The sequence below is a fragment of the Larus michahellis genome, chromosome 19 (assembly GCF_964199755.1).
Source record: "Larus michahellis chromosome 19, bLarMic1.1, whole genome shotgun sequence".
Taxonomy (NCBI): Eukaryota; Metazoa; Chordata; class Aves; order Charadriiformes; family Laridae; genus Larus; species Larus michahellis.
This window is the reverse complement of record NC_133914.1, coordinates 2,028,069-2,044,508: the sequence shown is the minus strand read 5'-3', so window position 1 is coordinate 2,044,508 and position 16,440 is coordinate 2,028,069. Positions and strand designations below refer to the sequence as shown.

Here is a 16,440-nt window from a genome sequence, read left to right as displayed (position 1 = left end):
GCCTGGAAGAGAAATTAATAAACTCCCGGCAGAAGGCGAGCGCCGCAAATTCAATTTGCAATTGAGTTTTAACGAGTCTGCGCCCACAAGAGCCAGAACAGGCTTCTCCAAGCTTTTGCTTTCGTGGCTGCCCTCCCTCGGCAGGGCCAGCGGGCAAGGGGAAACCCCAACCCAAACTTCGCTTTAATCACTAAAGCGAGCAGATTTGAGGCAGGATCTGGCCCGCCGCCACCATTAACACAGTCCCTTTTCAGCGCGCTCGCCTTGCACTTTAAAGGACTTAAAAACACCCAAGAGCCCAGATGGATTCAATCACCGCGAAAACGCTTCCAACGCCGTCGGGATGACAACTGCTCTTGGGGACAGACTCTTTTATTGTTTATAACGCTCCTCCGAGTGCAAGAGGCCATAAACATCATATAAGGGGGACAGACAGTTATACAACAAACTAGGAGGAGGGAGAATTGCATTATCCTAACACGACACAGATGTCCGCTTTCCTTGCTACGGAACTGAGTCACCGGTAGCTTTCTCCCCGGCGCACCGAGCCAGCTCCAGCTGCCCGCTCTTCGGTGGGGAGAGCGCGCGGTTCGTGGTCCGGTTGAAAGTGTCGAGCTCTGGCACAAATTTCTCGGCGGGGACCACGAGCCTTCTCCGGCTCTCCAAGCACTTGTTGTCCAGCAGCAGGGAATTGGCTTTGTAGCCGATATCTGTCTGAACGCAGTAAAGTTGTCTGTAAAGAGCGTCCAAGGCGTCCCTGGGAACAAGCAGAGGTGAGAGCAGTTGGGTTCAAGCACTGCATTCACTTCCCAAGTTGGACAGAAAACACCCAACTTCCCACTTTCTGGCAGCAGAAATCTCAGCGCAGCATTGGCCTTTGCAGGAAGAACGAATGCATCGGGTATTTCTCGGCACACAGCAGCAGCATTGTTCGGGGCTGTGAATAGCAAGCCCACACGCTGCTCCCGGAGCGCAGCGCAGAGATGTGCGCCCCGGGAGCCCACGCCAGCCCAAAGCAGCTCTTCTGTTTCTTCCTTTACTTTTCACCCTTTTTTCTCTTTCCCTTTTAGAACCGTCTGTGCCTGGTTGAAGTCAGAGTCAAGCAGGGACCGTGGGAACCCCATTCACCGTCCCACCACACAGACCTCTCGTGCCTTGCCCAGACTCTGCTGCCCAGTCCAGCTCGCCACCAAGCCCAAAGACTATTTCCACTCCTGATCCGAGCAGATCCGAGCTCCAAAATGCCGCTTCTGGAAGCGTGCCAGGCCCAGGGCTGCACATAGCCCTGTTCTTCATGTGGGCAATGCTGGGCCACTGCTCTGCAGCAGCAGGAGACTTACTGTGACTCTGCCAGCTTCTGTTTGAGTGCGCGGATCGTTCCTTCCAGCTGGTGGACCTCATCTGTGAGCCCATACTGGACCTGCGAGATGGGGAGGGAGAAGGGCACAGCAGTTAACGGAGCTGAAGTGGTGTTTTACAGAGGCCACGGTTCTCTCGCTCCCCTTCTAGCCCAGCTATGACGTTTATTTCCTTGCTGTGCTAGATGACTGTAGGATTCGCTGCTCAGCCCCTCTGTAGTTTTCTCCAAAGCGCACCCAGATTTTCCAGATCCACGCAAGCCCCCATCCCAGTCAGTTCCCCCTGTCCCTCCTCCAGGAAGCTGCCAGGTGAGGCTGGTACCTGATCCCGACAGAGCTCCACATTGGGCCGATACGTGCGGGTCTCCAGGCGGGTGTGTGCCACTTTCAGATCTTGCATTTTCCTTCTAAGATCTTCCTCCAAGCGTCGGATGTCCTCCTCCATCTCAGTAATTTCCTCCAAGGTCTACAGATAAAAGACATGTGTCTTGAAGGACAGACAGGGATACAGACTGGAAAACAGCCCCCATGCGTCCTGGGATTTTACTGTGCTGGGAATGGATTTTAAACAAGGGCTGGTGGCTTCTCAGTACTGAACCCCTCTGTTCACAGACTGGGCTTTTCATACAGACCAGGCATGGTGCTGCCGGTGTTTCATGGCCACAGCGGTTGAGCCCAGGGGTGAAATAAAAAGGCCAAAACCTGGCACTGCTGCTGGGAAATGCCAGAGCAGCAGCTGTGATGGCACAAAGAGGTAGGATGTTGCAGGGATCATACATGCGCCACTTAACAGCTCTCACGTGGAAACCATGCTCAGGCCAAGTAGCTTTCCACATAACAAAGAGCCTTTTGGATTCGATTCCCACCCAAGGCTGTGTTCGATAACCAAGGAAGCAACATTTACATTCTGCTCCTGCCATTTCAGCTCATCGTAGGCTCTGTCCAGGTCTCTAATCCTCTTGCGCAAGGCAAACTCTGTAGCTACACGCTGAGCCTCCAGCTCGTTGTTTGTCTGAGGAGAGAACAGGCTCCGGTCACACACCTCTAGAAGGTGTCTCTCTCCCAGCTGTTGCCTGGGAGGTTGGGACAAGCCTGAGCAGGGGGTCACGCACCCCCCTGGAGCCAGGGGGCCGGGAGCGATGGACAGGTACGTGTCTTCCAGGTTGCTGAGACTGCTGCAAGCTCCGCAGCGTAACCAAGCGCCTCTTTTAAACCAGGAGGGCAGCTGCTCTCGGAGAGGGCCATGGGCCAATGCTGTCTTTTCAAAGGCTCCCATCCCCTGGCCACAGCACATGCCAGCCCATTCTCCCCATAAAGAACCGCACCACCGATTCACAGCCAAGGGACTGACCTACCTGTGCAATGGTAAGCAGTGCGGCTTCTCGGAGCTCAGTCGAGGCTTTCATTTCTGCCTCAGCGTGCTCCTTGTTACATTGGCTATTCCGTTCCCACTCATCAGGTGCAGTTGATCTGTGAACAAGTCAGCAGTTATGAAAATAAGTCAAATGTTTGCAAGACTGTTGAAAAGGAACCACCTGCTGCAGGCCGAGAAGGCTTTGTGCAGTATGAAATGATTCAGGAACTCTGGAGGTCACATCCTGTCTGATCTCCTCACTGCACCAGCTGGAGATTGTTACCCCGTGGCTCCTGCACCGAGCCCAACATCTGCTCAAACCGGGGACACATCCAAACCATGCTATGAAATGCCAAGCAAGTGAAAATGTGCAGCAACTCTCTCATAAGCCGTGCCAAAGGCCGATACTACACCACTACTGAGTCACCTCCAGCCACACACGAGGGAGGCAGGGCAGCTAGCTTCTCCGGTTTTGCAGTGACAATTTAGATAACTCCCAAAGGTCTGTGCCTTCAAAATTCAAGAGCCACAACAAATCCCAACAGCCACCTCCTGTTCTGACATCTCTCAAAAACTGCACCATCAAGCCAGGACGTAACATGGATGGAAAAATCAGCCCAGGGCTCTTTCGAGCACCAGCGCAGATTTGGCCCCACAAGGGCAGGCTCTTTCCTTACCCATCTGGGACGCGGGTTGGGTTGACCTTGAAGGAGATGTTGGGAGAGTTGACGCTGAGGGATAAGCACATGCGATCTATTTCCAATGCTTCCATCTTGCACCGATGGTCACAGCTCAGCTGCTGGCGAGCTTCCTGTAAGAGACTGCAGAAAGCAGGGCTGGAGTAAGCAGGGGGCACGCATAGGGGAGAGGCAGCTCCCAATTTCCAAAGCTTTCATCACCACCTCAGTCATCTTTTTAAAATGAGAGATGAGCTCCTGCCCTCCCTGATGGCAGGGAACTTAGCCTGACCGGCTATTCCGGCGTACCTGCTGTACCCCCTGCCTGGCTCCCTCCGTGCTTTGCTCTGGAGCACCGTGGGGACTGAGCTGCCTGCCCTCCTGCAGCGGGGCAGTGACCCATGAGGGATTAGGGTCTGGGAGCTTCAACGCCTCCAGGTCACTGGTCATGAACCAAGACAGGTGGCACAAGATATCTGTGTGGGCCAAGGATGCTTAGGAAGTCTCCCTTGACCTGCTCTCCCCTACAAACTCCCAAGCTCCATAGACCTTGACGATAATCACCAAAGGCTCCTCTGCGAGGCCCACTGCCCCGAGGTAACCACGCCTGGCCTGCTTGCCCATCTCAGTGTGGCATTAGAGGCACGTTAAACTGCCGGGGCCAAGCAAGGAGGGCAGAGTCCGGTCCAAAGCTGTGTCATGTGCCTCACCATAGCTGTTCGAAGGCTTCACGCACTCTCTGCTGCAGTTCTCTCTTGGCTTTGTCGATCACCTTCACCTCCTTGCGCAGTTCTTCGCCCACAGGGTCCCTCACCAAATCGATAGCACGGCGGCTCTCCCGGAGCGTCAGGCACTCAATGGAAACATCCAAAGGCAAGTTCTTTGCCTGGAGAGCACATTCTGCTGCTTCCTTCACCTGTAGGAAGAAGCCATCTGGGTGTAGGAGGAGTCTCCTTCAGGGATGGGAGGAAGAAAGGAAGGGGAATCGAGCGATACCCTCGTTAAGAGGGTCTCACACTGCCTGCCTTTGCAGTTCCAAAACCTTTTAGCAAGTCTGGAATGAAAGTTTTGAGAGCCAAGGACATTAGTCCTCTACATCTGCTTTTTGCATTGGAAATCACACCTCGCTGAGGGCTAACAACTCCAGGAGCAGCAGCCTCTGGGTTTAGAACTGAAAGAATTAGAGAGATGTCCCATTGCTATTCTCTAAAAATCAAACATTTTTGAATGATGATGTTAACATATTTCTCATTATCCTTCAGAGCTTTAAAAAAACCAAACAACCAACACCCCAAAACGAAACCAACAAAAAACACCCATAAACTCAAACACGAGCGTACAATGCGCAGCTCCGTAAAACGGCTTGGCTTAGCCAAGAACACAGTGGCTTGCTTTCCAGGAAGCCATTTCATCAGGTATGGATCTCAGTATACCTGTGATAAGCCCCCCTTAAACTCCATACGGGCTTGCCCATTGCAGAAGAGAAGCCTAAATTATTTAACATCCCATGTTGAGAGTGTAAGTTGATTTCCAGCCATCTGTCTTCCCAACATACTTTGGCTAAGGCATCGATTTCCGCATCTATGTCTGCGAGGCATTTGTCCAGGGTCTCTTTCCATCTGTTCACGCTGCTGATACGTTCAGTCAGGCGGGTTTGGTTGTCGTGCTCATCCCATTTTGCCTGAAATTAGAGGAGAAATGCCACTACTCTTTTCTGAATTGCAGTTTTGAATCTTGCTGAAGCCTTTCCCTGCTTTCAGCATTGACTGACCCCTCACAGGAGTATAAGACATTGCCATTTGGTCTAAGAGTCATCTATGCAAACGGAGAGCACAGAACACACAAGTTGCAACAGACACAAGAATCACACCCAGGGATTTCACGCCAGTAAATACGCATCATTGCACACGGGTTTACAGGAAGTAAATGTACATTTTTATCAGGTTCTATAGAGGTAAAGCCTTCTTCTATTCCCTCATCCACACATCCGGATCTAGACACTCTCCCACACTCCTCAGCCCATGGTTCTGACAAACCTGGGAGCAGCCAACCTGCCAGAAGGCCCACCTGGTTGTTGGTTTCGTTGCGGAGAGCTCGGGCTTCCTGCCGGACTAGGTGGGAAGCAGAGCGCTGGCGTTCAGCATCGGCTGAGATGAGATGGGAGTTGGTGTGCCAATCCGGCACAGTGAACCGCTGTCCTGGCTTTACACTCAGTGTGGCCATCTTGCTAAACAGGTGACTAAAAGGGAACGCAAGATTTTCATGTTTATTCATGAAAATACACCAGAAATGGAGATGCACCCACAAATTGGGAACCTCTTCAAGAGAAAAGCATTAGCAAGCTCTATCCTGGCACCTCGTCTAATACAGACACACATGTCCACACAAGCAGGGAAGCACAAGGGTGGGCGATCGGAGCTACCCTCTGCCCCTGGGCTGGGAGGAAAGCCCTGTCCACCTCTCTCTGCCTGGAGAGCAGCGCTATTTGTGGAGAGACAAGGAGCCCCTCACAGTGCCATCTCTCACACACTATTTATTGAGCTTGGACAAAACGGCTGATTATATTACTGATTCTGCTTTTGTTACAGCTGCCTAGGCTCAGCCCAGGGCTGCAGTCTCAGGGGACTCAAAGGCTTTGCAGGAACAGTACAGTTTGCAGCCATCTTCCTTGCTACCCAGCATATCCCTGCAAAACCAGTGGGAATCACAGAGACCACTCAACAGGATCGGAGCAGCTCCTTGAGGAGACTGCAGGTCCCAAAAAACCCAGAGTCAGGTAGAGTTCCGGGGCAGACAGTTTCCCTGGCTCCGGTACATCCCATGCCTGTCCCCCAGCCTTCCCAGGCACAGGTAGCTGGGACAGAGCTCCCTGAGCACAGCCATCTGCTCCAAAGGCGGCTGGGGAAGAGAAGCCGGGGAACTCCTGAGGGGAAGGAATCTCTGCGGGCAGGACTTGGGGCTGCAGAGCCAGAGAGAAGGCACAGAGGGCTCAGGGCCTGACCCCACAGGTGGCAGGGGCAAACAGGGAAGGGGCTCAGCCCGCAGCGAGGAGGGCCTCTCACCTCGGCAGGGCGCGGGCGGCCTTGAGCAGGGTGACCCAGCTCCTCCGTGCCAGGGCCCTGCTGCTCTCTCGGGGCTCATCCCGAGCTCGGCCCCGCTTCTCTGGGGCCTTCCCTCCCGTCGGCCTTAGCCCCAGCCCTCTCCCCTCACGGCCCGGCGCGGCCCAGGCTCGCTCCCCGCCCGGCCTCAGGGTCGCTCCCGGCCCTCTCCCCTCTCCACCAAGCCCCGGGCCCGGCCCTCTCCCATCACCTTTCAGGCCCCGGCCCCGGTCCCGGCCCTCTCCCGTCACCTTTAAGCCCCGGTCCCGGCCCTCTCCCGTCACCTTTCAGGCCCGGCCCCGCCGCCTCAGGGCCGGTTGCCAGGCACGCGCGGGCCCGTTGCCCAGCGGCGGCGCTTTCCACCGCCTCGGGCGTCCTCGGCCGCGGAGGAGGACGGGACGGGGAGCGGGGGCGCCAGCGCGGCCTGTGTCTGCTGCAGTTACACCGCAAACTGGGGCAAAGCAACACCAAAAACAGCTATTATCATCGTTATCTTTTAAAAAACCCAAACAAATAACCAATAACGCCGTGGGATGGGGTGCCCCCCCCGGCAGGGAGTGGGTCCACTGCGCCCCCACCACAGCTGCGGCCCGCAGGCTGCAGGGGCAGCACAACACCCACCAGAGCAATTCACAAAGCTCTTCCCCGTTACTTTAAATGGCATTACATCAAACAGAAAAGGCCAGAAGTAAAGTCGTTTTCCAGCAGAGGTGTGGAGCCATGCCTGGTACCTCCCTCCAGATGCCACCCACCTCCACCTCCATCCACTCCTGCAGACAGGGCTGTGGGAAGAAATAAAAATGATGCAAGTGTGTATATATGTATGTATATATATAAAAAAATTAAAAGTATCACAACTGCATTTCAAAAAAAATTTATTTTTCAAATGAATACGGTTCGTTTACAATACACCCAACTGGATGGCATCTAAAGCCAGCAGAGATCGGATGACTGTTGTGTGTACTATACAGAGTCGTACAGAGGTTACAGATGCCTAAGAGAGGGAAGGAACAGTGAAGTTGACGTTTTACTGTGCTGGAAAGAAAGCAACTCTTGCAACAGGTAGAAAATTTTGGCAAGAACAATTTCTCTGGAGAGGGAGAAGGGGCAGAGGACACCGCTTCTGCGCAGCGAGGACATCTCAACACACACCCACACGGCCCCCCCCGCCCGCCCGGCCGCAGCCCACATCCGCAGTACAAATAGGCACACATGGTCAAGATGGTTAAGTAAAAATAAAGGCTTTTACCAGTTTGTTTGCCATCCATCTACAATCTTATTTGTGCAATGTCTCAAGTCACAGCTCTACTTTATTCTTGAAACAATTCCCTTTTGCTTTGAAGGCCCCCAGTACCTTCACGGTGGGAAAACGCTCCAGTTCTGCTACAGGAACACCGAAACGAGGGGGGAGCAGTTACCAGCGTGTGAGAAAGAGCGAGACATACACATAGAAGGGAATCTCAATCCACCGGACTGCTTTATTAGAATTTTATTCTGAAAAGGAATCCCAAACAGCACAATATTATTTTTTCTTTTTCGATTTAAACATACGGTATTAAATACGCAAAATTTATATGCACGACATTGCTTCCAGCAGTCTCCTAAACAAATACAGCTTGATCACTAGCAATGTTTATGGCACACACGATGCCACCTGAGCCACGTTCTCCCGAAGATACTTTAATTCCCATACTGGCTCATAACCGAATGCTACCAATTACTGTGAAAGCTTTAAAGTAATACCTGCTGATAGACAATGTTCTTATCTTTGATCACATGCCTCCAGGCCAGGTAAACAGCCTAGTTTTTCCCCATGACAAGCAACAACGCTGTTAATCCACCAACAGGCTACCTGGGGAAGCTGAACTGCTTACACCAAGGGAAGAAACAAGAATATAAGAGAGGAGAACCTGTACCCTGCGAGCCCAGAGTGCATCACTAACCCATGAAACGCAGATCAGTACACCGGTGTCGCTGGTCGTGGCAGCTGGGGCTGGGAAACGAGCCTGTAAAATCAACATTTCAGACCAAAAACTCGTTCTGCCAACTCTATTGCTGTGCTGAGGTTAGCTTTTAGAAACTGCCTGCAAAACAGACACAAAACGCAGCTTTCTAGAAGCAGGTTTTTCTACAGGAAAACAACTTTAAGTTGTCTCAAGGCTAGATTCAACACTGAAAACTACAGAAATGAGAACATTTCACTGAAGAATAAAAATCAAGTTCAAAGAAAACTAAAAACTATAGCCACAGGAGGAAAGTGATGTACAAAACCAAGTACCCAAAAGAAGCCATTCTGCACTGCAAAGTTGCCAGAAGTCAGAAGACAAACTTCACCTCTAGCAGTTTTCCTCTCACCGAGTTTTTCTGGCAATCAATTTTCCTCACCAGTTAAGAGCACTACTCAAGTTTCCACTTTGCTGGCACACCATCAGGTTCAAAAACTTCAAAAGGTTCTTTAAATTTAGCATTGCTCCAGTGGGTATTACTTTGCTATTATGTTTGAGTGAACACTAACCGGCAAGACACGGATTTTCTATCAAAGAAACTGGTTGTGAATATATTTAAGAGATCTGCAAGTGTAAGCATAATGAAAGTTTATTAGTAACTATTTCAATAGCTAATTTTTGCACACCTGTACTTAAATGGGTTGTGGACCTATGATTAATGGGCTAGCGCAGCCCTAAACTCAACATACAGTCATAGTTTTCTGTGTTGCTAGATAGTATTACAGTAGGTATTGATTTTCCAACTGCCAAATGTGTTTGAAAGATCTGTGTAATTCTCAGCAATGAAAAAAAAAAAACCCCAAATTTCATTTAAATAAACTTGCCCTCTGACAGTCTGTTTTGCAACACATGGATTATCTTCAAAGAAAGCAGCAGGTAAACATCACGGGAGCAATCCCAACCGCCTTCCTGGAGTAGAGCTGCCGTGAGACGGAAGGAAAGAGCCCAGGCTCGCGGCAGGGACAGGCTCCAAACAGAACCGCATTAATCGAAGACACACACTTGCAAAAAGGTGCACAGGTTCGTATCAAGAGTTTAGCACTTCCACAACGTGGGTCATCCTCAGAACACCTAATAGTTAGCTCTCGTAAGGCGAAGTGAATCATCGTAAATATTTTCTAGATAGGGTGAAAAAACGAGGCAGACTCATTTACCAAGGTCAGAGAGGGAACCCATTTCAGAGCCAGCGCCGATACCGGAGCTCCTGGCTGGGTAACTCACCAATATCTCAATACTGCAATAAAATATAATCTATCTGAAAAGCTCTTCCATTTTGGTCTGAAAAATCCACTTTTTTAGCAGCTTTAAGCCCAAACTAGCATCTAAGACATGGGCGTCTACTTTTGTGCAGCACACAGTCTACACCAGCCTTTCCTCTCGGAGTACCCTGCTGTCAGAGGAGAGGCATCTTCTCTCCCCTCGTACCTCTCCACCGACTCCTCCCATAGCCAGGAGACTACGCGAGTTTGTCCACGGACATCACTGCCCTCAGCTGCCGGCAAACTGGTTCTTGAAGAATTCTCTGTGATGTTAAATCCTCACCTCCACGTTCCCACTTAATCAGACCTCTGCACTGCTCCCCGACATTCACTGGACAACATTCTTCGTGTCCTTACAGCCACCAAAAGGGGTAAGGGGGAAGAAGCAATGGAGTGTATGGAAAGCTGCAGGAGCACAGCAAAGGGTGAAGACATTACTGGACAGGCAACATTCAAATAAAGGCAAAATTCATGATTCTCATAAGACAGAGAAACATGTCAAGGTTAAATTTTATTTTAAAAATTGCAAGTCTACCAGGAAGCATGTTTGTTGGATGACATTACTCTCCAGAAACCACTTATTTTAAAAGCTTCTCCTCTCTGGGTACTTCTAACTCACATATAATTCAGGGCTCACTTCGGTTAAGGAATTCAACACAAACCCAACTCCATTCTGACCAAGGACTTCAAGCTTTAAAAACAGTTCAAGAAAAACACTAACCATACTATACCAATGCAAACCCAAGTTTTCCCAGCTTCTGTTCTTGATCAGAAAAAGGCACATGCTTGCTCTCAAGGAGTTCAAGTCCGACACAAACAGTTCAGGACACCTAAGCTAATGTTTGACGTTCTCAACAATTTCCCTGAAGGGCTGGAGCTGACCACAGCTCACCTGACATCCACCCAACTCCTACCCAGTCCTTTATTTCCACAGGCAGTTGCTTTTGCCACCATCGCATTCCCACCACCCTCCCACTGAGCCGGTTCAACCTTCCCCACAGCTACAGCATCCTCAGCGTGGCTCATTCCGTGTCGGCAGCGGAGGGAGAGTGAGCAGGAACAGGGAGGTAGGTAAGAGCTGAGGAAGCGCAGAGCAACTGTAGTGCTACAGCAAAATTAACTCTACAACTGCCTGCTGCTGTTTGTCCTGGTGGCCAGGCACCCTGGAGCATGAACTGCATGAAAACCGCAACCAGAAATCTATCAGAGCATCTACATCTGATGGAGGGGTCAGGTATTGCTCACAAAACCCCTTGGCTCCGTTGTTTCAAATAGCACCGATCTACTGGAACTTGTATCTGTTTTGAAGCAAGTAAGGTAGCTTCAAGGTTTAGATAGAAAACACAGTTTGATTTAAGTATACAGCTGTTACAGGCACTGCCACCAGCTTCTGAGCGTGGGCCTTTTAGGAGGTGAACAGGCACTCTTAAAAAAACATGGGAAAATGCTTTTCCCCCTTGCGTATTAGTTTTTGAAGTAGTCATGTGGGGTCTTTTGGGGTAAACTGTGGATGCAAAGAGACACGTTCACAAGGCTCTAGCAGCATGAGATTTTTTTCAGTATATTCAGCTTTTTCAATATGAAGACAAGTTTCCTCCTTACATTTTTTTAGAGCTTTCTACCATTTAATAGCACAGTCACCACCACTCCTCCTCCTCCTCCTCATAAAACGTGCAGTTAAATCAGCTCAGTTTTAGGATTAATCCCAGCACGATTTACTATGAGTAGCATCAATTACAGCAAATCTTCAGTCTCAAACTTTGTCAGGAAGGAGGATGAATTAAAACTTACCCATGAGCAGTAGGTTGTTGGGTTTTTTTGGTTTGTGGTTTGTTTTCTTTTTTTAATTTAAAGTATTTTAATGGAGTGTCTACATGTTCAGTGGTATTTAAATTGGATACTATAAAACATCATGCACCCTCCAGTGAATGCAACAGAAACATACAGAACATTTCTACTGTAAAGAAACCCATGTGCTACAGTTCACCACCACCAAGGCAAGACTTCTAGGAAGAGGCCTCTGCCCAACAGAAACCAGCATTTCATTTCTTTTGACAGAAAGAGGAGGCAGCAACTTCCTTCTAAATCTCAACAGCTTCAGTATTAGCTAAACGTAGATAGAAAATAAACTGGTTGATGGGCAAGGGAAGAGATGGAGAGTATTGCTGCAAACAAGCTGATGGTGCGAGATTTTTGGCCCTTTTTAGTCTAAAAGATAAAAACGCCTACTACTAAAAGGGATAGAAGACACAGTTTTGGCTCAGAATTTAGACTGAAAAAATGCTTTCTAAATCCTAGCCTAACAACATTAAGAAACTGGGAATATAAAATAACTTAACATCTTTGCAAGCTTAAATACCAACTAAGTGGCATTGGGCACTGTAGTAAGACAAGAAAGTTGGTAACAAACTACAAGAAACATCAGCTCATTCCTTTAACTTGACTCGGAAGAAATCTACACAGCAGAGAGATACGCGATTCATAGTCTCCGTGGGTAGCGCGAGCGGGAGTGTGATATTGCAAATTAATGCGACGACGTCCCTTTCAACAAAGAAGTGAGGGCAACTCCAACCAGGCGTCACTGCCCCGCTCCGGGACTGTAAACCCAAAATATTTCATTGCTCGCGTCCAAATTAGTAGGTGTCAAAAAGCTCTGCTTACTGCTAGAAAAAGGCTGGACACGAACATATTCCTGCAATGATACCCACTTCCAATTCAAGTGGGAGTTTTGCGCTTAAGCTCCTTATATTCAAAAATATCCTGACTGACATCAAGTTATCTACATCTTAAATGCCCAATACTGTATGAACAGTAATAAAATGAACACAAACTCATTTTAGTTTTGAACTTAAAGAAAAAAGGTACCAATTAAAGTAGTCTGTCTGTCACGGTGTTTTATTCAGTCTCCTCTCAAACGTGACTAGTTAAGCTGACTTTGGAGAAGAAAAAACAGAACATTCAGAAACTCCTCCCACCTAAAAATAAGTGTTAAAAGCAACATACAGACCAGACACACAGACCTATGCGCTGCACACAGATTACCAATAAATATACAGAAACACCACAGCAAAGGACAAGGTTCATCGTAAAAGAAAAAAGTCCGATAACTGCTATTAAGACCATTACAAAAATGAAAGTTAAGTGTGTATTTTTTGCAGGCATGTGCAAGCACATTACAGTGTAATCAAAGCAGAACTTTGCTATTATTATTACTTTATGCAGCATTACAAGGTTACTGAGGTGCAGTGTTTCATAGTCTAGTCTACAGCTTTTCCTGCCCGGAGGAACGCTCACCAAACTCTCCGTGGACCCAGAGCCTCTGGCACCGTCTGAGGGGGCAGCACCCCCCACCCCACCGAGCTGCTCCCGTCCCGAGCACCTCGGCTCCCAGCTTGGGACCACACGTGCATCACCCCTCCAACACCCACGCCACACCAGGTCTGCTCCCAGCAGGTCCGACCACCTCCTAAGTCTTCAGACAGCTCTCAGTTTGGCTACTTCATCTTTGGGAGCTCGCTACATCTCAGAGACAACATCCTTCAACAGCCATGGGATCCCCGTCGGCACAAGGCCCATTGCCCCAGGATTCCCGGGCTGTTGCTTCTCCTACACCCACCCGCCACGTACCCCCTCAATGTGAAGAGGTAAATTGCATGAACTACATCAAAACTGCTTCTAGCCTACCAGCGGAATTTGGTGATCGCTCCTCAACGCCTCTCCCTCCAAATGGAAACACCTTCCTGGTTATTCTTGGTCCTGACTCAGAGAAGCTGATGCTTGAAAGTACCTGAAAGATACCATCAAACACTTGGCATTTTCAATAATTTATCTTAAATTTTCAGCCACGTACAACTGGAAAATAAAAATCTACAGCACCATCTTCTAAAAAGGCACTTTCTGAGGACTGTCTTGCTTAAAAAAAAAGTCACTCCAAGTTCTAAACAGTGAAACTGCTTTGTTTTAAAAGGACCCTATGGTAACTACCCGTGTTAGATGAGGGGGTACCTCCGCCGAGATTCGGATGGCCGGGGTGCGTGGGATGGGAGTGGATGGAGTCTCTCCACCAACACCCTTGTTTCCATAAAACTGATGCTTCAGTGTTTCCCTTTGCAAGGCTCTCCCTCACAATCCCTTCCCCGCCATACGCACCTTTGCCTACTCAGGGACAACAATTTGGTTTTGGTTTAGTGTTCTAGAGATCAGGATTCCAGAGACTCTGTTAGGGAGGTAAAATGCAGGATCCTGTACCCACCTCCTTCATACCTCAACTACCAAAAGTACAAAAATCTTTGACTAGCAGAAAGCATCAATTAGCTCAAGCTCTAACCGCGATTTCTTCAGGTGTACAAAAAATGATGAGTGAATTGGCTACGTGAAGTTTTATTTAAACATGTGCCAAAACAAAAATGATACCCTAATACCCCATATCGATCTAAAGTACCATCTTTGGGTAGAAAAGACAGACAGGGATCTTTCCCTTTGACATCCCTACGGACTGTTTCACCGGTTCCAACCAACCCACCAGTCGCAGCCACAAAACTCCACAGCACTGGAAGGGAGAAGTGTCTGCCCAGCGTGACCAGAGACTACGATGGCCATTTAGAAAGAACGATCTCCGAAAACTGAATTTATAGTTTCAATGTACATAATCTGAGCTTTTGATTCCTCGGTTATAAAAGTGCTTTGAGTAAGGTTCTAAACCCTCAGTTCACAAAACTGGGAAAATATCAAAAGAGGACAAGATATGACGAAAGTGTAAAAAAAAGGCCTCAAGCTTTTTTAAGTGTAGGCTGAGCTTGGAATTTCACCAGAGTGAACTTCAAGACTAGTAGAAAACCAGTATTGACAGCTGGAATTTGTCCAGAAGATGACTATCTGCTGTCTTACGTTGAGCATTTTACAGGACAAAAATGAAGTAGTGAAAATAGTTTAGGACCAATAGCATCTTGAAATAATTTGACTGACAACTCCCAGAAACCCATTTTACTCCTGAACACCATTTCTATGGCCAAACAAACTTCCAAAAAGGATGCCAGAATGAACCCTATAAAAATAACTTTGAGGCGTTTAACCAGATCACACATTGAACAGCAACACAGCGATCCTGAGTAAAATGGCCACAGCTGAAGTGCCCTACAACGGAAAAAAAAGCTACTTACAGTGGAGTCAGTCACTCTGTTCGCAGATGTTGCGAGTTTAACGCCTCAGCTAGAAAATGCTCTACTTCTCTCCGAGTCTGGAGCTCCCAGTCCCAGGGCTCTCCGCTGGGCTGGGACGGCACGGGGGCTGCAGGGACATACCCACGGCTGCTCCAGCCCCCGGCCCTGCGCCTGCTCCCGCCACGGGAGCAATTAGTGGCACTTGTTAAGTACAAGCGAGGTCTCGGTGCAGTGTCTTAGGAGATGGGAACCATTTTTCTAGACAGGCATAAACCCGCAGCCAGTCTATCTGCAAAGTAAGGAGAACTGTCAGCCTTCGCCCATGGCCCTCTTTGGGGTCCCAGCGAGGGAGGGGGGGTCTGGTATGCCACTCGAGATTTCCCCAAACAGCACATAAAATTTGAGATTATTTTTTTTTCTTTTTAAAGGAGAGCAGGTACAAAAATAAAAGAAATCCATATACTCTGAAAATATACTGGAAACTGCCACCACAGATGAGGTACCATTTATCCCGACCCCCCCACCCCCAAACTGCAAACATCAAAATATATATGTTTTTAAACAAAGGAAGAATATCTGGCTATTTAATCTCAGTTAAAATGACAGCACCCTTTGTTACACTTGATATTTCACACCATTAATTCTCTTTTGAAAAAAACCAAGATATCTAACTAACCTTGATTCCTTGCTTATCTCCTCGTTCCTTAGTGCAGTAATTGTCCATCTCCATTTAAATAAATATAGCAGCTACAGCATCATAAATGTGTGGCCCTCACAACGCCAGTAACTTGATATCGTAATACAAATAAGTATCGGCACTTTACGTAGATATTTGCAAAACCAAGAACAGAGATTAAAACTCCCAAATACTCTTCACATGAAAACCAGGTAGAACGCTAGCTCAGCAAGTAATTTAAGTCACTTTCCCAATGAAGTTTCTTTATTTTTTGGTGAAAGTAGCAAGCGAAAAAAGCTTCTCAAATCACAGTCACTGAGCTGGGCATGATGAGAAGCACACGGCATCTTTGAAAGAAGACTTTAAACAGGAATTTTCATCTAAAGGCCAGAAATCCACAAGAAACCTTTGTAAAATAGTTTGGTTTTTTTTTTAAAAAATTATCCATTTTAAAACAATTTTGTGTAAAAAGCCTAACCCGAACCTTTTATAAACGGAACTACAAGCTGGAGTGCTTTGGAGAGAAAGCCGCGGGCTCAGGGACCAGGGGAGGCACTGGAGACCCCTGGGGCGGCCGCGGGGGCTCGGCACCGCGCCGGGGACACCCACAGCTGCCCGCCGTCCCCTCCCACCGCGACAACGAGCCACCAGCCAACCGCCCGCCATCGCGACTAGTCCAGGGCAAGCTGAACTTCACAAAGGCAGTCTTTTTATATTATCTTCCTTGATATTGGGAGATAAGTCTATCGGGTGTTTAGTAAAGCTCTTTGAGGCAGTGTTGTGAACAGCATACGGACGTTTCAAGACAATATACAAATGCACAAAATACAGTACTTTGTTTTCTGGCAGAAAA

General features: G+C 48.4%; 1 protein-coding gene across 8 annotated transcripts; it reads right to left on the bottom strand.

Annotated features, from left to right (window-relative positions):
* Positions 1-339: 339 nt before the first annotated feature.
* TEKT2 (tektin 2) lies at positions 340-13,514 on the bottom strand. Of its 8 annotated transcripts, XM_074563374.1 has the most exons (11): positions 13,437-13,514; positions 7,155-7,269; positions 5,457-5,628; positions 4,945-5,070; positions 4,100-4,305; positions 3,390-3,533; positions 2,714-2,828; positions 2,263-2,370; positions 1,681-1,824; positions 1,341-1,420; positions 353-757 (listed from the first exon to the last, which is right to left on the bottom strand). In XM_074563374.1, the coding sequence occupies exons 3-11, from the start codon at positions 5,610-5,612 to the stop codon at positions 505-507; spliced, it is 1,332 nt and encodes a 443-aa protein (XP_074419475.1). In that variant the 5' UTR covers positions 5,613-5,628; positions 7,155-7,269; positions 13,437-13,514; the 3' UTR covers positions 353-504. The 8 variants fall into 8 exon arrangements, with proteins under 8 accessions (XP_074419472.1, XP_074419475.1, XP_074419471.1 ...); XM_074563371.1 differs by lacking the exons at positions 7,155-7,269; positions 13,437-13,514 and adding an exon at positions 6,739-6,860 and having other exon boundaries at positions 340-757; XM_074563370.1 differs by lacking the exons at positions 7,155-7,269; positions 13,437-13,514 and adding an exon at positions 6,699-6,871.
* Between the last annotated feature and the right edge of the window lie 2,926 nt (positions 13,515-16,440).

Bases quoted from the DNA above. Each gene is read 5' to 3' on its own strand.
- TEKT2 (XM_074563374.1), bottom strand. From the start codon at position 5,612: ATGGCCACACTGAGTGTAAAGCCAGGACAGCGGTTCACTGTGCCGGAT. The intron at 4,306-4,944 runs GTATGTTGGGAA...TTCTTCCTACAG, and splicing joins AAATCGATGCCTTAGCCAAA to GTGAAGGAAGCAGCAGAATG. The intron at 758-1,340 runs GTAAGTCTCCTG...GCTTGTTCCCAG, and splicing joins CAGAAGCTGGCAGAGTCACA to GGACGCCTTGGACGCTCTTT.